The sequence below is a fragment of the Chaetodon trifascialis genome, chromosome 15, assembly GCF_039877785.1.
Source record: "Chaetodon trifascialis isolate fChaTrf1 chromosome 15, fChaTrf1.hap1, whole genome shotgun sequence".
NCBI classification, from domain to species: Eukaryota; Metazoa; Chordata; class Actinopteri; order Chaetodontiformes; family Chaetodontidae; genus Chaetodon; species Chaetodon trifascialis.
Genome location: NC_092070.1, coordinates 16,381,449 through 16,403,850, shown reverse-complemented (window position 1 = coordinate 16,403,850; position 22,402 = coordinate 16,381,449). Strand labels below are relative to the sequence as shown.

At 43.8% G+C, this 22,402-nt stretch overlaps 2 protein-coding genes across 2 annotated transcripts in view; both read right to left on the bottom strand.

Moving 5' to 3' along the window:
- The window catches only part of cyth1a (cytohesin 1a), a 39,257-nt gene extending 35,043 nt beyond the window's left edge, over nt 1-4,214 (bottom strand). The window contains exon 1 of the mRNA XM_070982180.1: nt 4,051-4,214. Within this exon, the coding sequence (XP_070838281.1) occupies nt 4,051-4,069 (19 nt within the window). The 5' untranslated portion in view covers nt 4,070-4,214. The remainder of the gene's footprint in view (nt 1-4,050) is intronic.
- A 1,453-nt stretch (nt 4,215-5,667) lies between these two features.
- On the bottom strand, nt 5,668-22,133 carry usp36 (ubiquitin specific peptidase 36). Its single transcript, XM_070982178.1, has 20 exons — nt 22,022-22,133; nt 18,131-18,396; nt 17,788-18,009; nt 16,204-16,314; nt 14,326-14,428; nt 14,163-14,230; nt 13,572-13,642; nt 13,394-13,476; nt 13,161-13,272; nt 12,932-13,072; nt 12,537-12,637; nt 12,305-12,443; nt 11,865-12,227; nt 10,958-11,182; nt 10,406-10,530; nt 9,627-10,319; nt 9,073-9,293; nt 8,623-8,811; nt 8,415-8,530; nt 5,668-8,287 (listed from the first exon to the last, which is right to left on the bottom strand). The coding sequence occupies exons 2-20, from the start codon at nt 18,381-18,383 to the stop codon at nt 8,156-8,158; spliced, it is 3,468 nt and encodes a 1,155-aa protein (XP_070838279.1). The 5' UTR covers nt 18,384-18,396; nt 22,022-22,133; the 3' UTR covers nt 5,668-8,155.
- Nucleotides 22,134-22,402: the final 269 nt, after the last annotated feature.

Genomic DNA, 22,402 nt, shown 5'->3' with positions numbered 1-22,402 from the left:
TGAGTGTGAGAGTGCGAAGTCAGCAACTCCCTGAGCACCTGCAGGGAGCATAAACAAGCAAACAGGTGGGCGCAGATAGATAGATAGATAGATAGATAGATAGATAGATAGATAGATAGATAGATAGATAGATAGATAGATAGATAGATAGATAGATAGATAGATAGATAGATAGATAGATAGATAGATAGATAGATAGATAGATAGATAGATAGTGGGTGTGTAGAGTGCGCTCTTAAGTGTAGTGCTTGATCAACTGCTGCCAAGGTCAAAAAAGACATCAGTTCATTGCTGTAAATGGAATAGCGTCGACATACTACAGTGAACTGTCAAGTGACCATACCTGAGTCCGCATAGCAAACTGCAAGTGCTCTAATGACAGCCATAAAGGCAAATTAGCTATAGCTATGGCAGTAAATTTCAATTTATTCTGCTTAATAAGGTTTTAGGGGTTATGCTAAGCAAAGTGCAAGACACAGTTAGAGACTTAGAGTACCAACTGCAGTCACTGGCAGCTTGGAACAGCCCGGGCAGCCCTTAAAAGTGGGTTATTTGACTCCTAGTAAGGCTCTGGAGCACATCTGAAAAGACCGAGTCCTTGTTTTGTTTATCTCGTGCACAATGAGATTGGTTTCACACCATTCCCCAGATCGAGAGTTTGTGCTAATGAGCCAAGATATGCAGCGATGCACCAGCAAAGGAAGGAGAAAAAAAGAGTGCTTGCAAGTAAACATGGCTGTAAATGATGCAAAAAAAAATACTTTTGTAACTTTTTATAGGGAAGGAAATGCGGTCCTCACATAGACATAGAATGATCAGTATGTCTGCTTCTGGTGCTTCGTGTGCTTGTTGGATCAAACGGCCAGCTCATGTGGAGCTCTGTGCAAAACCTTTCAAAAAACAGTGTTAAATCAACTGTTCGGTTTGGATTAAAACACGACATAAATATTCACATGCATGCTGAGCTCAGTTAACTGTGAAAAGCCAACAGTATTTCCATGGAACAAAGAAACTGCGGGGGGAACATATTGCTCTCTGCAAATTTTCTAAAAAGCTCACTCAAATCCACAATAACATAACAAAACTTTAATCATGCATAAACTAACTTTTGCATTGAAGCCTAGCTGTTCTGCAGCTGACGTCAGCAGTCAGGACATTTTAACATTACGCAAATATTTGTAATAAGCGTGTTTGCATCATTCCTCTGCACAGCGCTGCATGTGTCATCCTGGACCTGAGCTGGACAAAACAACACCTACCTTGAGCAGTTATGCATACATGCCACCAGGTGGACATAGCATGGAACGACACCTTTATTCTTAGCTCACGAAGCACTCACAGAAGGCTTCGGCCACACACCTAGCGAAGTTTACCACACGGGGGATTCAGCTTTAAATCATCCATGAATGTACGTAGGCTGGAACACTCATGTACAAACAGGCGGAGAGGCCTCAGCGGCCACAGCAGACGGTCTACAGGGAGGCTCTGATGAAAATCACTGATATGTTTGTCTTTAAAACGTCAGGAGGGTAGACAACTCATCTGTCTGATGAAAGAGTTTACTCAGTTGGATATAAAGCCTACAGAAAGCCTGCTGATCTGTGTTGGACTGCACATAGCACTTCCAGTGACTAACCACTGGCTGGTGGGTGCAGAACAAGCACCTATGCTGGTAGACTCAACTGACTACTCACCAGAATACAGCTGAACAGGCTAAATATAGATCGAATAACATCTTCCTGATAGTAAGCACCCATGTTTAGCCCACTTTGTCATTCCAGCTGTCCTTAATATCCTGCCTTTGTGTGCTTCCCTTTAACTACATCTCCTTGTGAATGGTGCTGATTGAATGATGGATAACGAAGGGATAACATTTGCATCTGGTTTCACCAATCAGCTTAACTCTAATGAAGTTTATTCCTAGATTCTGGCATGAGCAGCTGCAGCATAAGTTGCACAGACTTTGAGGTGCCAGACTTCAACTTTCTCCCTTTTATCTTTTGATATTATAAGGAATATGTCTGCATAAGTCCGCTGAGATTTTGCTGCTGCTGCTTTGAGAGTCTCGCTTTGAACGTGAGAGGAGCTTATAGTGCTGGAGTAAACCTGCCTTATCACATGAGCGGAGTGACAGTGTACAGTAGGAAAACAGCTTATTACAGGCCAGTAATAGCAACTATGTTTCTGCCAATCACTGAAACTAAGGAGGAGGGGTCAGTCTTAAGGAGATGACACCCATAACCACAGCAACCACGCGTATCTACCGTTAGAGTGCACCACGCCTGTAAACTAGTACACTGTTTCCTTTGTGTGCACAAGTTTCATCATGCAAAGCTGCACTGACAGGTAGATCACAAAAGAGCACCAAAGAAAAAAAAAGATAAAACAAAGACATTTTGACAGCCTGCAGCTTTTGAAGTGAGTCTTGAAAAAGAGCAGCGCCGAATGAATCCCAAGATAGCAGGTTTTGGGCATCAGCACCTGGCAACATCCTCGCAAAAGCACAGGATGGTAATCCTGTCAGATATTTCAGAAAGTGATGCGACATATGTCACTGCGAGGCTATATGAAATATACAGATTATCCTCAGGCTCACTGCAAGTCTCTACTCCAATAGAACTGCTCTGGTTGTGTAAGTCTAGTCTGCATTAATAATAAAATTGAGTTAGAAAAAAAAAGAATCGCAGTGCCAAAATAAAAATGTAAGAGTCAAGCCTTGTCTCTTCTCTCCTCTCTCCCTCTCAGACTTCAATTACACTGAACAGTCACGGTGCTCGGGAACAGAAGAGATATATGACTTAAATTTACTCATTCAGGTCCACAAGCCACTGATATGACTACGGAGGTGTCAGGGACAGACAGTGAGAGCTTTATTTGAATGTGCTGGGAACTTCGGCACATCCCTTCTTTTATGCCTCACACTTGAGCACAGAATTACATAATAGGCGACTGATTCTTCAGCTGAAATGCAAATGGGAACGCGCTGACAAGGGAGGACGACGGCAAATGAATACAATTATGTGTCTCGGGAGCAAACACGCTGGATGGGCCGTCCAGAGCAGAAGTCAAAGCATCGGTAAAAGTTGCCCAATGTTCAGCTTTTGGTGGATGTCAAAACACAAGACAACAAAAACCTCAAATGTGCATTTCTGCTTTGATCCAATTAGAACTTCTCTCCGATCGCTTCGTTGCGATGTGGGGTACCAGCCCTGCCTTCTTTTAGCAGAGCATCACTTGAAATCTTGCAATGAGGCCATTGCTGGTGGTTCTATTTTGAGATGCATTAAGCTCACAGAAAAAAAAAAAAGAAAAACTAAACTGCTAAATAATTGAGATGAAGCCTCTATCACAGCTTAAATTGAGCCATCAGCTATGGCTCATCGTGCCCTCACACCATCGCCCTACGCGTGATGTCAGGACTTTGAATTTCCTGTAAAGAAGACTCAAGGCGTTACCTTGAGGCGTTTTTGGGAAACTGTGTCATCCCAAGATGAGATGATGAGATGGTATAAATAAATCAGTTTGTATGTTGCTAATTCTCATAAGAACAGGAACTTTTCTGCTTTTCACTGCATTAACTCCTTTTAAACATGAGGATTTCTACAGTCTCTTCCATGCTGTCATAGCCGCAGTGTGATGCTTAATAATTCATCGTACAGGTCATTTCTTTTAATCCCTTTTTGGCAGTGAATACTACAGATGCCACCTGTTTTTAAGCTGGTACTTCCTTCCCGTTTGTGCGTTCCCATTATATAAACAAGAGCGATGGGTCCCTGTGGGTTATGACTTTATCAGATTACACATGCGTGCAGCTGCTGTCAGTCATTTGAACAGTGGCATCAATCAGCCAGACTGGCAGCAGGGCATCTATGTTTAGTATATTCATTTCTGTATTCTTGGCACAGCAGAGCACGAAGACTGAACACACCAATGCTAAAAAAAAAAAAAAGAGAGAGAGAGAGAGCATACCCGCATGCTGCAGTTAAGGGCTCGGCTCAAAGCGACCACTAAATGCCAAACAGTCTGTGTAAGAGTGGGATGGAGACAAACCGTAATTCTCCCCCTCCATCCTGGCGGTCCTGATGCTGCTGCAGGCGTCACTCGCCGGGGATGTCTCTCGCCAAGCGCCCGCAGCAATCCAGATACCTTCTGCGTCTCCTTTCCGGTCTCCTCTCCGCTCTGCCTGCGCTCACCTCCCAGGTTTCAACTTGACGGCAGGCTCTGCGAATATGCCAGCTCACTTTTAAGGTGGTACTTTTCAGCTTGTTTGTTTGTCCGTCCCTTGTTGCGGTTTAAAAGGTGCGAGTGCGTGCGTGCGTGTGTGTCGATGCTGGCTGGCTGCTGATATGCATCCAGAGACGCCGGTGCACATGCTGGCCCCTCCCATCCCAGATGTGATGTCACGCGCTGACTTAACTTACCTTTAATCAACAACTTTGTTGAATGCCGGGATGATTGTGTGGAGTTCAAACACGGCTCGGAAAACGTAAGCACATATATTACAATAAAAAAAGAATGCATTTGTGATAAAGGTGAGATAAGGTATAATAAGAAAACTTTTCACAAGCTTTAAGTCTTACTGAGAATATCAGCCTAAAATATTCATAATTTAAAAAAAATAAAAATAAAAAAAATCCCTCAAACCTAAACTAATTAAAAAAGGGCAGAAAATTGCTGCTGCATCACTCTTTAAACCTGGATGACTGGATTTTTCTGGTCACTTGTGGGCAGCAGAAACAAGCTGTGAACAAGTTGTTGCTGCATTGTTTACGGAGCAACTCAATCATTCATGTCCACCTTGGCTATGACTGATTTCAGTTTGGTACTCACTCTCTCTTTGCTCTAATTTTGGTCTCCAGCGACCCCTGCGGTGAACATCTGCTTTACATCTTGCTAAATGTACTCATGGGAATTCTTCATCTGGCATCTCTTCCACCTGCAGCTGATCAGTGATGTCACATTAGGCGTTTCTCAGCATTCAATTGGAATTCATGACATCACACAAAGGGGCGTGGCCAGAAATATAAGAAGCCTCAACATTCCAACCCAAAGGCGGCTGTGCAGCAAGTTTTCTGCCTTTCAGTGAATCACTTTTTATTGTTTAAATATGGGACAAGCTTCGTACAGATTAACTGGCCTAACAATAAATTAAAGTATAATAATAATGCATTCCCTTTAAATCATGGTAACAATAAATACATGCGCTTTAGCTGATTGTTCTCACCTCCCAGATTTCAACTTGAAGGCAGGCTCTACAAATATGCTAGCTCACTCTTAAGGTGGTACTTTTCAGCTAGTTTGTCAAGTAGCCATCTAAAAGGCGTGTGTGTGTTTGTGTGTGTGTGTGTTGCTGGCTGGCTCTTGATATGCATCCAGAGATGCCAGTGCACATGCTGTGCATTACAAAACAATGTATTTGAGTTAAAGGTGGGAAAAACATACTCTACAATTCATTTTTTTATTGCTTAGATGTGGCACTAGCTTGATAGAGCTCAACTGGCCAAACCATAACTTAATGTATTATAACAATAATGCTCTTTAAATCACAGTAACAATGAATAAATGTGCTTTAGCCAATCATTCTCGTTGGATTTTGATGCTAAAGTGTTGTAAAATATCAAAGATATTCAGTCAAAGCAGAAGAAGACAGAAAAATACACAGCAAGCTCACAAAAGTCACAACTTTATTGCACCTTTATAGTTAACTATAGTGTGGTAAGAGCCACTTTCATTATGAAAGGTCTCTTCCCTGGTCAGAAAAGGTGGTGCGAAATATATAACCATCAATGCAAACATGTGAACCGTCCATTCACACCGGTGAACGTTCCCGTGTCAGTTTGAGAGTCACACCCTACGTCGATTTCACAGCCGACAAACACATTGTATGGAAATTATACCGTCATTGCCTCTCTTGTACTGTACACACTACAGTGACATAGGGAAGGTCTTGCATGGAAACAGACAACTCTCTTATACACAAATGAACTAACACGTCTGCAGATTAATTCTCAAGTTAACATCCACCAACTGATCTGAGTATTAGTAGTACATTAAAGATCTGTGTCTTTTCTTCTTTAAATTATATATTTATAACATTAATTCCTATACTTTTTTTTAAAGCCAATTCAAGGCAACATCTCTAGAATGAAAAGAAATGCATGGGCAAATCTTTACAGCGTTGGAGGGAAACGGGTAGCACAAGATGGACTGTACAGTCTTCTACACTGGCAAAGCATTTTTGTTATAACGCTAGTTTCTCTACGCATCTGTGCCCGGATTGGTGCAAGATGATCCCATGGTTTCCACACCTGAATTACTTTGTATAAAACAGTTTCTACAGGATGTACAGGATGCAAAATGGTGGTCCAGGGAGAGACTATGAAACAGGGGGCGTCTGATCAGAGACGAGGATGGGATACAGGATGTCTGGGTTCCTGAGTCTTAGCCCAGTTTCTAGGTGACCAGCATGACTGTCAGAAAATTGCATAGAGATATAAGATACAAGGGGAAAAGAAATTATTAGCATGTGGCAGTCCCATTCTAACACAGTGCCTCAAGTATAAAATGTAACCCTTTTATTTCAATACACTGGTAATGAACAGTTTGTGGCGAGGTTTGTTACAGAGAATGGAAAGGTCAAATCTCCAGACTGAGAGCTTCTGAACGCCGGACTGATGAGATGAGCTACATAGTTCCATAGCTGCACGGTAGAAAACAACGGCTCCTGACTGAGTTCCTCCGACGACCCCCAACGTCTACTCTGCAAATGCACATTGTACTATAAGCTGTCAGAAAACAATTACATCCAGGTAGACTCACAGGTGTGCAGAAACTCAGTGTCCAATGTCAACACTTCCACAAACATCTGAATGGTTCATGGGGATCAGCGGAGCATCTTCTTGTGGTGTAAAATTCATCGACATTAACTGTAAAACAAATTTACTTTGTTAAAGGTCCAGTGAGTAGGATTCAGGGGGACCTACTAGCAAATATATAATATTCACAGATGTGTTTTAATTTGGGTATAATCCTCTGAAATTAAGAATCATTGCGTTTTTGTTACTTTAAAATGAGCTCTTCATATCTACAGAGTCCGACATGTGGCACCGCTGTGTGCGGACAAACCAAACACCGGTTCTGGAGAGCGCCTTTCGTTTTCTACGCAGCCACCGTTGAGGAGAGTGAGGCGAGCTGTGTTCAGTTGGCTGCAATGTGCAACCTCGCCACAAGAGGCCACTGAATCCTACACACTAGACCTTTAGAACAAGAAAGGGGTAGAAAACCAAAACAGCAGAACTAAAAACAAAATTCATCCCAGGAAGTTTTTAACCAGTTTCAACATGTATATTAAAAAAGAAAAAAAAAAGAAAAAGTGGCAATTTTAAACCTTCATTTCACCAACAATATGCAGGCAAAATTTGGTCCTTAAAAACAAGCCACATGGCACAGACACTGCAACAACGTAACACCACTGCGGATAAAGGTATAAAATAAGAAAACTATGCAGAAATCTAAAATAATATACATTTTAATTAATAAACAAGATTTGATCATTTATAATTTGGTATAGAATAATTTTAAGAGATTTAAAAAAAAAAAAAGGTCACTTTTTTAATGTCCACTTCACTGAGCCCTTATGTCTGCAAAAGCAAGCTCTGAGATTGTGAACAGTTTAACACAAGACAGCCAAAGTGTTGCAGATATACTTTCTCATTTTTAGCCGCCTCTTCTCAAATATAGATTTCATTTCAAAGTAGCCTGATTGTTGGAGGAACAACCAAACTTAAAGGATGCCAGTCACTGATTTGACATGGAGGTGTTTGAGTTTGTTAAACACTGCATGCATAGAAAAGCTTGAGCCACTTACTGTGGTATTTGGATTAAAAGGGGATATGAGGGAGTCAGAAGGGCCAGTTCTACTGAAGCCTGACGACGACGATTTGTGTTCCTTTAAAACTGAGATAGAAGGGGGGCTGTCGGCCAGACTGTCAGTGTCGCGTTTCCTGCTTTCAGTTCATGTAATTCGTGAATTTTGGGTCTTAAACTTAAAGGACAGAGAGATAAAACAAAAGAGTGAGAGAAGATACAGAAGTTTGGTATACAGTATTGTTCTCGCTATTTCCAGTCAGCATGAGCTCAACAGCAATCTGGGCTCTCAGCGACGGACGCCAAAAACTCTCTTCCCTCCGGGTGTTACAGACCACTTGTTCCGCCTGTCCTGGATCTTCTGGAAGATGTTGCTGCCACTTCTCAACCTCTCTCTCTTATAGTTTTTCATTTTCTTCACCTGTTTAATCACACAGAAACAGAGATGAAGGAAGGACGGACAGCGAGAAGGGGCCTCGAGATCAGCAGACCTGAAGGCAAACTGCGATTTGAGATGACGTTATCATTTCCTGCTGTGTTTTCTTCACCTTTCCCCTGTCAAAGTCTTCGTCCCACTCGTCGATCACGGTGTCGCACCTTGCGTGGCGGACATCTTCGATAGCGTCTCTGCTAACGGCGGAGGCCTCTCCATCCCAGCTGAGGACTAGAGAAGACAAGTAAAAGCTATAAACGCATGATCAAATCAAAGCATTGGCATTCAAAGGTGTCAGATGTCCAGAGTGCTTGGCGTCTCACCGTTGGCTCCGTAGGCCTTATCGGTGGCGTTCCTGAGCAGTTCCTCTACAACCCCACTTGTCTTTTTCCCATCCCAGGCAACGGGAGCAGCTCGGGACAGGGTGTCTCCTGATGCGCCTCCATCGGCCGCCGGGGCCTGGCTGCGCTTGTAGCCGTCCTTCACTTGGCTGTCCCACATGACCACTGTGGCTGGATTTGTGGAAAAAAAAAAAACTTTATCATCATTAAATCTGGCATTCTCAAAATGTAATGAGTCACGCTCGGTTAGTATAACTGTGAAATGGCTGGTCACTTAAAGGAAAGGCTGAGACGCTGGAGCAATGCAGTGATTTTCAGCAAATGACTCATCAATACAGAGCGGCATTGTACGCGCTACATTGGCATGGAAACAGGATCGCACATCTCTCACTGCAGTTTTCATAACAGGAACTCACGTCCGAGCTTGCGTACCTGTGCCTGGTTTGCTAATTTTGCCGTTCTCCGTGGCGGTCTTTTTGGCGGGGGGCTCCGCTGCTTCGGGCTCATCGTTCTGGCCGTCCGAGCGTCGCCGGCTCTCCACCCACAGTCTCACCTCTTCTTTTAGCCTCTTCTTCTTCCTCTTCAGTTTCTTTTTCAACATTATCAAATCTCCCGAGTCTTTGTGATCGCCTGCAGCCTTGGTCTCGGAGGTGCTGTTGGGGAAACAGTTCAGCGAGGTTAAGGTTTGTGCTTGAAGCAAACAGAGGGTAGATGATTGGATTTGGCAATGAAAGCCAAGTCAGCTGAGAAAATTATATAGTTTTAGAAAAAGATGCGTGATGTCGAGCAATGATAAAAATGGGGACAGTACAGGAAACAAAGTCCTTATTTCTTCCATAGAAAGTCAGTGTGTGGCACAAAGTTATGTGCCTCTTTCTCTCAAAATGAGCTCAGAATTTACCTCAGGCAACACATTGTGAACAGAAACAAGATATTGGGGAACAAAAAAAATCAAAATTCATTATTAATTATTAACTTCAACCCACGTTTCTGATGCAGAGTACGCTGACGCTGCGCCCTGCAGAGCCTCAGCCAGCTGCATCTTTTTCTTCTTCTTCTTCTTCTTCAGCTTCAGGGAGTCCCTCCCCTGTTCTTTCTGACTAGACTCGCACTGCGGTGGCGTTGTGGCAGCTAACGGAGGCGTCTGCTTCGACTGTTCCGCATCTGGATGGGATGTAAGACTCCACATGCCGCCCTGACACCAGTCCTCGTCCTGGTTCGATGTGTCCAGATGAGACGGGACGCACTCCCTCTCCTTCATTTTCTCGCCATCCTCGTTCTCCCTCTTTCGCTTTTTCCTCTTCTTCTTGCGCTTCCTCTCGCTAGCAGATTCCACGAGGTCGGTCGGCGTCGCCGCAGATTGAGGTGTGACTGGCGCTGCGTCGCCCTCCACCTCAGAATGCTGCCGCTTCTTTTTCTTCTTCTTCTTGGGGTTGACCTTTTGAGCCGGAGAGCTGTTGAGGTCTGGTTCTTGGGCCAAGGAGCTGAGGTTGTTGGAAGACTTGGGGCTCTTTGGGCCGGCACTATGAATCCCGTTGGTTTTGAGAGAAAGGCTGGCGTTTGGTTTTTGCAGTGTGGAGAGAAGGGACTGTTTCTGAGGGCTCTGCTGTTTGAAGGATCCACTTGAGTGGGCAAAAGGCTGCGATGACTGGACTTTCGGTGAATGAAATGGACCAGCTCTGGAAGAGAACAAGAGAGAACATCTGGATTTACTCACTTCTATTTCGAGTGCATTCCCTATGTGGTATGTGTTCAGAGTCCATACCTGTGATTGTGAGTGGGTGAGGCAAAGGTGAGGGGGTGAAGTTGATTTGGATGCGTGGGGTCACGGGGCAGCTGGCGTGGCAAAGGGGGCAGAGCATCAATGCTGCTCGGACTCCGGCTGCGAGCCTGCAGTTATCGACATAAATAAAAACTTGGTGGTCTAAAGAAAATAGTCATGAATGTGACAAAAATAAGGAAGGTTAAAAGGGATGGCAGGAAAAGATGGAGGGAGGGAAACAAAGAGGAAAGGGTATGGCAGAGAAGAATTAGAAATGGTTAGAAAAAAAGGACAAACGAAAGGAAAAGAAGACCAACTCTAAACAAGTGCTACCGTGTGGTTGATTAGACAGGCACACTGGAGAAATAACACATTACAGATAGCAGAAAATAGACTCGAAAAGGAGAGCTCGCTTGCCTTAATTAAACTATTCATTGAAATCAATGGTCAAATTTGGTATAGCAGTGTGGAGTGAGGAAACAGGAAACCAAGGTATCATGAGCTTTCAGTAAGACAGGAGGAGGTGCTGCTGCTGTGGATGGGAATGAAGTTCACCTTCTTGGCTGACAGGGCCAGTTTCTTGGCAGGTGGAGGTGACATGGTGCTGGTGGCTTCAGATGTGATGTTGTTGAGGGCCGGGGGTTTAATTTTCGCCGTCTTCTGCTCCTCCGTGCTCTGAGAGCGCTCCACGCTCTTGGCTGGAGACGCCAGGCCGTTGGAGCCTTTACGCGGGGTGGAGGGAGTCTCTCCTGCTGGCGCACTTTTAGGGCCGGCAGAGTCCTGGCCGAAAAACAAAGGCAGTCGCAGGCTGTGGTTACGCTCCTGCGCATATTTGGATATATTCGCAATGTCAACGAAAGAGTGGGAAGCAATACACAGGCGAGCAGAAAAGAGTGCAATGAACAGGTTAGTTTCAAATTCACTTCAATGCAGGTTCTGCTTATATTCCAAGACCAACTGATCTGACCAGGATCCAGAGTCATTCAGTATTTCCTGTGCATTGATGTTCGTGGATGTGTTGTACGGCTTCCGCCACCAGGCTGTGCCTTTGAGTAACAGGAGAGAGCTTTGAAGCAGAAGTTTGTTTACTTTCTCTACACCTCAGAGCACTTCACTCCAATGTTCAGGTGTTTGAATCTCAAGGATTTACCATTATTCTTGATTATGTTTATTTATTTTCTATAACATGTTTTATATTACACAGAATTCCCCTGTGTGGGTGACCAAAGTAAGATGTCCTGATGTGTTGCCATTATTCACTGCTTTAATTCATGTTGGCCTAAAATAAATGTTAAATATTTAACTGTGAAGCAGTAATGCACTTTTGATTCCTTTAGTCTTTTTTTTTTTGCATTAAAATGGGACGTTTGCTGAAATTCATTCAATAACTAAAAAAGGTTCTACCAGCCGCGCTGTCATATGAAGTTTTTGTGAACATTATTGTACGACTTGCAAATATTACCTTTGAATCGGTGGTGTCGGCAGAGGAAGAGTCAGACAAAGACTTAATTGAGGTAGACGCTGCCATGCCTCTGCCCTCGCCACCCTGCTTTTTATCTCCCTCCGTCCTGCTGACCCCATTGTTGGAAGGTGTTGGAGTGCTGCTGCGGGACTGCGCCTGGCTCTGGGGAGAGGGCTTCTTCAGCTTCTTGAAAGGTTCCTCGATAACCGTGGGTCCACCCGGCAGCTTTGGCGGGCCGTTGGAGGATGACGTCCAGTTGGAGAGTCTGGGCTGTGGCTGAGAGCTCACACCGTTCCTGGAAATGGGCAGGCCCAAACCACCATCCATGGACTGGATCTTACGCAGCTGTGCAGGCTCAAGTTTCTGAAAAGAGGATCATTGTATTTAGAACTTTGATTTAAGTCCACGTGCCCGACTGTGGCTGCAATTTCGTCTCATACCTTCGTGACCTGCGGGGAGGAGAGAGGCCCGTTCAGGTTGGCCCTCTTTATCTGTTCTGACGACACACTGTTCTTCCCATGATGCAACATCCCCTGCTTGGTGGTCTGCCCATCTGCATTCTTCTTGGTTTCAGGGATCCTTTAATACACACATAAAGACTTCATTTAATATGTTCAGGGAGAAACAGACAACACCTTGTTTGATCTCTTGCGGCGGCCCACAGTGTCTTACCTCAGGTAGAAAAGGACATACGCCTGCTGGTTCAAGACCACTTTGATGTTACTGGAGTGCACCATTGAATCATTCATTTGGTACCATTGTCCGTTGCTTGCCTAAGAGGAAACAAGGAGGGATGACATTCTTAAATGAAGCAGGAGGCCACAAGATGCCCACTACAACTCTAACCTTATACAGCAAGTGGCTGTGAAATGCATGAATTCAACCTTACATATGTAAGGGTACGTACGTATAGTACAAAAAGCCTTTTTCCTAATTTCTTTGTTTTTGGTTGACTTTCCTGACCTTGATTTTCCTTCTGTATCAAAAGACGGTGTCAGAAACAAGGTGGCTCAACTCAGGCTGTTTATCCTTACATTTTCTTTTTGCAGGGAGGGGGCTCATCTTACCTTAACATAGCAGTAGTAGTGGCCAGCGTGACAACTGTAGCCAGAGTGCACCAGAACAGCATAGAGGCCGTACATAACCGGATCGCCTGAGCTCTGAGACATGTAGGGTCGGATGTTCAGGAATTCTGGGTAACCAACATCCTGAAAAAGCACACGGCAGACCCATGAGATGACGGAGAAATGAGACGGCACTTTGCAACAGCCGCCAGTGTGAGAATCCTTTGTTAACCTTTGTTATTTTTCCTCCGCTGAAGTTGGCAAACCTCTTCAGTGAAAGGGTCAGTACATTAGATGTTCGATGGACCGTGAAGCGCTTGGTCGCTGGCACTTTCTTTTTGCACCTGGAGGGAAAAAAAAAAAACATCATCCAAAAAGGATCTTTGAGGTGATTAATGGAAGTGGACGCCCTGCAGATTCACTTTAAAAATGTAGACACTCATAGACGAGATGAACAGCACTCACTTGGCACACATGTACGCATTCTCTCCACTAAGTACGTCTGGCTTAACGAACAGTTCCAGGGCTCGCACGATGTTTGCTGCTTGCTGACAGACAGAAAGAGAGATAAAAAGAAAATATTATGCACTTGTAGAATATTTCCACATAAATAAAAGTCCTGTCGAGATCTTGTGTGACGTACCCGTATCTCCACGGCAATGTCCAAGTAAGGGTCATACGTGTCCGACACGCTTTTACAAATAGAGCATTTCACTGGAAGACAAGATTGAAAGCAAATCTGAGCCTTCTGAGAAAACACGGTGTGCATGTGACGGGGTGATCAGTGATTACTGGCATATTTCACACAAGCCTCTGTCCCACTTCCTGTAAACAGACGACTCACCTCAAACGACTGCCTCTGACTCGCAGATCAAACAAAAGACCTTTGCATTCAGCACTCTTTCCAATGGTTCCATTACAGATTTGGGTCCCATCACTCACTGGACCAAACTAACACAAATTACAAGCAGCTGCCTCATCTGAAATTGCTGCATCTTACAAATACACGTATGATTGATGATACGCTGAATATAATTTCAGGCATCAAAAAACTTCTAGTAGGAAGGTGGTGGCTGCCCAATCAGAGCAGAGGATGTAAATGATAAGCTACACAGAATCTGCACACGTGGACGCAGCATGAAGACTATCTACCTGCATCAAGCTCTTCTACTCATATATCTGGTCTGACAAAACCAAAAGCAGCAAATGTGGAAATTCATAACAGTGTCAATACCTCTTGACCTGAGGTAACCTCCAAAGATCTGGTGAACCAGCGTTGTGGCCTGGGTCTGCCTGTCGAGCCTGCAGACAAGAGGGAAACAAAGAAAAAGATCAAAATAACATTCATATAAAAAAAACATAGTCTGACTTTCAAGAAACTATAATAAAAGCCGTACTTGGGGTAGCCATTAAGACAGGCTTTCTGCATGGCATCGATGGTGTACCGCAAAAATTCATGGGCGTCCTCCTGGCTTCCAAAGCGAAAATGTCTGGCAATTTCTGTGGGAGGTAAAAGTGCACGTTAGCCGTGTGCTAATTCAGTGCTTCCACCGTGACAATTAAGTGCTTCGTGACAATTATTATTACGATTATTATTTTCCCTACACCACTTAGAGGGCAAGTAATGGAGGCCGCTTTGAACATAATAAAAAAGGTGAGGCGATGTGTGTTATTCACTGCACAGAATCAAATGTTAATTGCATAAATGTGAAATTTTTATACCCCCATTATGTCACAGATGAGCCACAAAGAAACTGACAAAGGGACGGCTCGAGGAGGTCCTATTAACAATCCTTTTTTTTTTTTTTTAACCAACATTTGTATTCTCTAAAAATATATTTGTGCTAAACACCAAAAAGGCTCAATAAAGGACAAGTGCTCTGATTCACAACCCAACGACTTCCTGTCAGACTTTAAGGATGCAAAATAAACAAGTGTGTGTTCTTCAGAAACTAGTCAGGTTGTCCTTAATCTAAAGCAATCAGGGTATTATAGCAGAGTAGCAGTTTACAAGATGTTTCCACCTGGCAATTATGCATATGACATATACATATTATAAAGTCAGAATCTGTGAAAATTGCTTATGTAATATGTTGTAAAAGTTAAAGAGTGCACTTTCATGGGTACTTTCAACTAAGGTTAGTACCTCATGAATCTCAGACATGCAGTTCAACAGCAACCTAATAAAAAGCTTACAGTCACTTAGAGACCTCAGTCGACTGACGTCTCATCTACAGCTCTTACATCAGAGATAATGTAGCTCTGAAACCATTTGCCTCCACTGTTATTTCCTAATGGAGAAAGGGAAAGTGTGAGCTGGCACAATTATAATGTGGTCATCACCACGTTCCCAGCATAGCGTCTGTGTAAGACAATGAGTCACCCCTGAGTCGGGAAAAGGAATAAGACACTATTGGTCTAATGACCTGTTCGGGGCACTTCTCACGGATGAGGGAGAAAATATCTTGAAGATATGAAATCTGTGGGTGTATCGGGTGGTTGTGGTTTTATTTCGTTTGCGACACCCCGGCTGTGAGATCCTGAGGCGAGCTGCAGTGAGCTTTTTCAATTTTAGTGTGATGACACTGCACCGTATTTGTTTTTGTTTTGTTTTTTTGAGCAAGAGGCACAGATGTTGAATTTTCTCTGTATGCATTCAGGTTGTCATAGCTGTGGAGGCGCATTTCTAACTGCGGGGGTGGCCACCAGCTGAATGGATGTAAAGGAAACCATAGAACACATACAGTGCATCTCTAAGTCCGGGTTGAAAAAGGGAAAAATGGTGGACTGTACGTTTTTGTGCTAAGGCTGCTCCTCTCAGCCTGCAGTCACAAGGAGACAGAGAGGGCATTGGGGAAGGGGGTGGGGGAATGAAAAAGAGGCGCAGGAGGTGGAGACATGATTGCAGCAGCACATAAGGAAGAAGCAGGCAGGTAGGGAGGGGACTGGGGTGGAGGGAGGGCTCCTGTGAGACTACAGCACAGTGCCTCACCATGTCAAGGTGCAACTCACACCTCATCTCTACTCTCTACATGGTGTTCATTCACAGCCTGCAGCCTCACCGCTCCACTTTTGGACTGCAGTTAGTGGCTGCTGTCACACGGGATGCCGTGGCTAGTGTTGCGTCATCGTGCCTCTGGCAGTATTCAGCCCCCCCACACACACACACAAAAAGGTGTCTGTGACTCCTAACAGAACCTATACTGACTGAAGACTAGCAGGAACAGACTGCTCAGGCACAATTGCGCAATGTCAAAGGAGGCTGGTGGTCTTACTTTTCAGGTCTCTGATGAAGGAGACAGGCTTGATGGCATTGCCCGTGTTGGCAAAGGCTTGGATGATGTGGTTCTGCATTACACAGATCATACAAAAGCCTGACTGGTGACCTGAAACACAGACAGCAACAACAAAGAGCATCAGAGCCGCCCACAAATTATTGTATTCTGACTCAGAAAAACATTACTGTCCTTAACAAATATAATGCAAAAATTCAATGTAACAGATGTGGCGCCTTCACACCAGTAAAGACACAGTGGATTAAAAAGCAAACTCAGGATTAGGCTGGTGGTATCTGCAAAAATAGCGACACATCAGTTTGGAGGCGTATGTGATCAGCAGCTTACTTTGCTTTTCTCCCTGATTTACGGCTTCTCTTTCCATTACCTGAAGCATATCCTTAGCGGTGCCTGCTGCATGAGCCTCTCATTGACTGAAAACTCGTGTTGCAGAAGAAAACAAATGGATGTCGGAGACTTAAAATCTGGGTGAAAAATCCATTCAAACTGATCTGCTCCAGGCCTCTCACTCCTGGCTGATGACTGTGGATTCAGTCAGCTAAAATGACTCTCTCTAGGATGCTTAATAAGTGTAGCTACCTAATGTAAGCTAATGCTTAAACTTCTCGAGTCATCTGAGGTTTCCATGTGACACATTACAAAACCTTAATCTTAAATATGTAATTGATGTCTGCACACACAATGTCATGCTTAAAGGCCGAGGCTGAAGCTACAAGTCTGAAGCATAACATCAGCATCATCCTCAGATGTTAACCCATTTATTAACAAATGAGCAACATTGTGTATTTCAGTGCAGAGCTAGTTCACCCAATAACATGTTATTAAAAACTAAAACAATGTCATCAATCAAATGTAGGCTACGTAAAATTTTATTCTTTCTAACATCTCTTGACTTGTTTGAATGCTTGTGTGCATCGCTTTCACAGATACGTGTTTGAGGATATGAGGAACAAACCACGGCAAATGTAATAATATCTAATGCATCTTGGCTCACAGACATATCCACGAACAGTGGATGTGTCGGTCCCTAACAGGCATTTTTTTAATGCAACCTGTAACCCCACAAAATAATGCACAGAGCCAATAGCATGCTCATTGCCTTTGGACATAATGCTTTACTACTATAGGTAGCAAGCTAGTTAGCCAGACATGCTAACATTTGGATTTCTCAAGTTTGCTATGCAGCACAGTTCTTTGAGCCCATACACATCATGCAGAGAAAAACCGGTGCCTAGTTACAGTTATTAAGCTATGATTGGACAGTTGCTGTTTGGAGGAGGGGTTTAACAAAGGGTCAATTGCTTCAGAGCCTGAGTAAAACTTCCTGTGAACAAATTGGCCAACCAAAGCAGCTGTTTTTGTTTTTCTTCTTCAGCTGCCTGGGCTTGCATTCCACAGTGACATCCAGCCACATGTCTGCACATAGGGTAACAGTAGCTAGCAGGGTTTGAATCATTTCTATACATTAAAACTATGTGGGTGTGTGATAGGAAAAGTACAAGTGAATGAGAATGTACATGCTGTGAGTCTGGCAGCATGTAAGAGCTCGATTCAAGTACTCACAGGCACGGCTGTGCTCCTTTGAGAGTAAGTAGTTGGCAAGTGGCGGGGTGTAGGTGAGACACTGCACTGTGGAGTTGAGGAAGCAGGTGTTTCCTAGGTTGTGGAGGCCGGCTCCCACCCTGTACACACGCTCCCATTTAAGGGTTAGCTTGTTCCCTGGAAAGAGCATCTTCTGCGGGGCGGGGATCCCATCGCTCTGGCCCCCAACCACGTTCTCTGAGACTGAATGAGGAGCGCAGTGAAGTTTCAGAACAGTATTACACAGGACATAGAAACTAGCTTGTAGGACTGGCAAGGAAAATATGGGAAAATGCCAAACTATGAGTTCAATTTGAGACCTTACCTTGCCTCTTTATTTGGGCAGGCTCTGTGGCCTTCTGGCCCGTAGCACCCTCATTCTTGGGATTGAGGATCACATACTTGTTCTTCAGGCTGTCCAGCTGATAGGAGAACCCCTTGCTGGCAGGTTCAAACTCTATCTTCTGCAGAAGGACCTTCTTGGCAGAAGAGGCCAACAGTTTGTTGAGGTCGCCCTCATCACCCGTCTCCTTTCGACCAGGTTTTAATGCCTCCTTGAGTTTATCCACTATCGGCATTGTTGGAACATCACTGCAGAGAAAGTCGGGTTGAGTGTCAGTGTTATAAATTATTCACATGGTCATGAAGCTGCATAAAACAACAATCCTCATTTCCCCCACAGAGATCAATCACATGTCATCTTATTATAATATCTGATGTCAGTTTTATTTCACAGTCAGTGTGCTAGGATTTGAACCTGTGACCATGGTAGTGTTAATAGCTTTCTGAGCTGAACAGGAAGCAAAAGTAAACCTTTAGGTGGTCAAATAAATGCGGACATTTATCTCTCAGATAATCACCTAAGTGCTCAATAACGCCCCTGTCCACTTGTGCTTCAGTGGGTATCCCTCCAGGACATGCAGTGTATCCTGACGGGGCTCCACAAGAGATAAAAGGACTGAGTGCATCTGAGGAGCCAGCTGGGTCTTGGCAGCTGTCCCCACAGTCAGGCAAGACATTAGACATTGGTAACATAGGGTGGGGGGAGAGTGTTTGAGATAGCAGAGGAGGAGGATTTAAAGCAGGGTGTAAACAGCTGCCAGGTCAAATTCTTATAATTTGTTTTGCTTGAATCATTTTTTATTGTTATCTTCCTCCAACTGGCATATTTCTGCTGTAAAGCTGTATCTCATCAAATGTTACCATCTGGACTATCGCTCATATGAGAGATGGAAAAAAAATCCACTAAAAGATAACAAATGCTGCTTGAAAAAAAAAAAAAAAAAAAAAAAATCAACATTAGCACTGGCAGTCTGCTGTCCCTTTAAATACAGTGCAGCTGAGTGCACTGAAAGGACCATTTCGGTGTAGATAACAGTGTATGCACATTTCCACAACAGCCGTCTGCCAGAGTCAGCCGAGTGGATGACTTTCTGACGTGTTATTTTCTACAAAAGGCAGCAGGCAGGCAAAATGTGCTCAATGCTGACTGAGGGGTGCGTAAACCAATCATTCATTCTCCAATTCCTCTCAGTTTACTCAGGATGTAGCCGAGGCTGCCCCAAACGCACACAACAAACCCTTTAAAAAGTGAAAGCATTACATCACGTAGATGATGCAGAGTGCCACACTAACAACACCGAAGGCATGGAGAGTTGTGCTCATCAGAGCGGGTAGTGACGTCACGAGGAGGGAAGGAGGGCTGAACATGCATTGTATGCACAAGGGCACGCTGACCTTCACGTGCGGCTGATACTGATACAACTAAGAATGACACAGCCCACAGGGAGACGGCGAACCGCAGTGATGCAACTGCAAGACCGAGCAGCAATGTTGATACACTGACCACAACACAGGTGCTTGATCAGACTGTTGTCACGATGACTGGTAATTCAATTAGCACACAGAAACTTTCTAATGTTTGCCATCTTAGCAGCTACACTGACAATGAGCAGTTAGCTGAAACCTTGTCATTAAAGGGACAGTTCTGATCTTTATGATGCTGTAAAATGATGTGAGTTATTCACCGGTAGTGATATCTGTGCATCAGACGTCAGCTGATACTGACACGCTGTCTGCATTGGACAACATATACACAGATACTGACATATCTCCGATTTATCTGTAACAGGCCAACCAATATGTCTGTTGGGCTCTAATGTGCATGCATATAAGCTGTGGCAACAAGGGCTAATATTCACGCATAGACACAGAACAAGGTCTTGCTGTGTGATTGGTTGATTGAGGAGATTTGCCAGCTCCATCTTACATCAAGTACAAAAATGCATCAGGTAGTGTGAGATGTCATTAGATGTTAAGAAGGCTAGAAGGCTCCTCATGTGAGATCTGGGGAATCAAGCATCGCAAATCAAAAAGGATGTCATCTTCAGATGTGGATGGTTTAAACCCTTTTCTTAAATGCTGCACTGTAACTTTAAATGCTTCAGGTGGCTCGACACTGACCATCTGTGTATCCATACCACTATCAATGAGGATGTCAAACGGCCTTATGTCCGACAAAACAAACAAAAAAAACAGAGGTATATCCATATTCTCTAGTTGGACTATTTCAAGTAATGGACATGAAACCAAGCCTCATTTATATGTCTTCTAATGACTTGCGCTGATCTGCATGCCTCATACTTTGGAGGTAATCCTCAGACTGACGTGCTTAGATTCATCAGTGGAGTTGTTGATATTTTCTTCAAATTGTAGCAAGTGTAAAGGTGCACCGGCACATCATATTAAGACCAGTACATTCATTAGAAACAGGTTGAAGAGGGATAAAGTGACTTTACATGAGACAGGCTAAATAGTTACAAAAGGTTAATTTTTATAGAGATTTTATAGAGTTTATTTAATTATGTCCAAGTGCAAAAGTTGCATTTAGTCTGAACAGCACTGCTGTTCACCTTGATCCAATATACAGAATTTATTTGGTCGACATGAGAAGACTTTTTTTTTTGTATTTGTATGTATTTTTATTTATTCCTTTAACCATTAATTTCAAACCCACGCGAAAATAAGAAAATGAAGGCTACCTGAAAAGTCTACCAGAATGGTGTTTTTGTGTGCAAGCCTACAAAGCAGAAAAAGAAGAAGCAGCTCCAATGAGAAGTTATCATGTAAATGTCATGCGGTGCTGCAGCCGACTCTTGTGTTTTGGATGTCAGAGTTTTCTGCCATGCGACTTGATATGGTGGGCACTTTTCACTATTTTCTGATGTATTATAGACAAAGGGACTGATTGGGCAAATAAGAAAATAATCAGGGCGTTAATCAATAATGGATGAATGTTAACTACAAGCCTAACACTGATATTAGCAGCAGGATGTGTGGTGACTTCAAGAGCTTCTCAAAATACTCTTATCATGAAACAGGAGTCAACAAAGTGAACCATGTGCGTGACCATATCGAGATTTTTAGATCCACCCAGATAGCATTACGGTTAATGTATACGTTTTAGCTATGGTACGGCACATTATTTAATCAACGTAATTATGTTGCTGGCACAGATAATGCTGTTGGAGCAATGAGAACGACAGCAACCAAAAAGCAAATGCTATTCCTGCTTTACTTATATAATAAGCACCTCCAATCACAATGATCCACTCACGGAATGAGAGTGCCAACATGATTTTATCGGGAGCACCTGAAGGCAGCACGGCCATTGCTGTCACTTCTAAAATCCCTCCATCATTATTGCTTGATTAGACACAGTTTGAGTTCACGGACTTTCACCTCTCATGGCTTGTAATTATCGTTGTCAAGTCCACCAGCCGGACAGCCCCTGTGTACCAGTTGGAGTCAACTCTTAGGGCCAGTCATCATGGCTTAAATGCTAGGTTGCTAACATCAACCACAGCTAACGTTAATAACGACCTGGATGGTGTCATGTTTGGAGGCAACCCGACGTCATTACTTCGATATACACCTTCCCCCATCGATAATTTGTTGTAGGTATTTTCCTGCCGTCCGCTGTATCGTTTTCTGTCTTTTTAAGCTTGACAGTAGCAGCAGCAAATTAGCCAGCGAGCTAACTTAACGTGGCGAGAGCCTCCAGCCTCCCTCAATGCTGCAATGTGGGTTAGCATCTGAGCGTCCAGGTGGCTAACATTCACTAACCTACACATCCTGGCTGTTTGTCTAACAACATCACTTTAGAAATACATGCTAGCATTTATTGCGTAGGTCAAAAAGGCGTTCATTCACTCACCTTTCCTTCAGTCGTCCAAAATCGTTGACGGTAGGGGGGTACGCTTCCTCAGCTGTAGCTCTTCGGTCTGGTATTTTCGCCCATGCTGCATTATCAGAGGGCGGCAACAAGAATGACTGACGGGGATCAAAAGCCAATCAGAGAACAGGTCATGCCGTAACTGAAGGGTTCAGCCAATCAGCGCTGAAACTGACGTTGCGTTGTCGGGAGAAAACCACACGTGACTTCCAGCCACCGCTGTTTACCATTGATGCAATCGGCACGATATATCTCCAGCAAATTTCAACGTAACCACAAAAAGCGCCGAAAAATGCTCTGTTGTAGTCTGCAGTTTTTTTTTGTTTGTCTCGCAGTATTGGGACGAAATGAAGCTGCCTTTCG

Excerpts from the sequence above, each read along its gene's own strand:
- usp36 (XM_070982178.1), bottom strand. The coding sequence starts at position 18,383 with ATGCCGATAGTGGATAAACTCAAGGAGGCATTAAAACCTGGTCGAAAG. Across the intron at positions 12,228-12,304 it reads CCTCCCCGCAGGTCACGAAG|AAACTTGAGCCTGCACAGCT; the intron begins GTATGAGACGAA and ends TCCTCTTTTCAG. Across the intron at positions 8,531-8,622 it reads TAAGGCCTACGGAGCCAACG|TCCTCAGCTGGGATGGAGAG; the intron begins GTGAGACGCCAA and ends TGTCTTCTCTAG.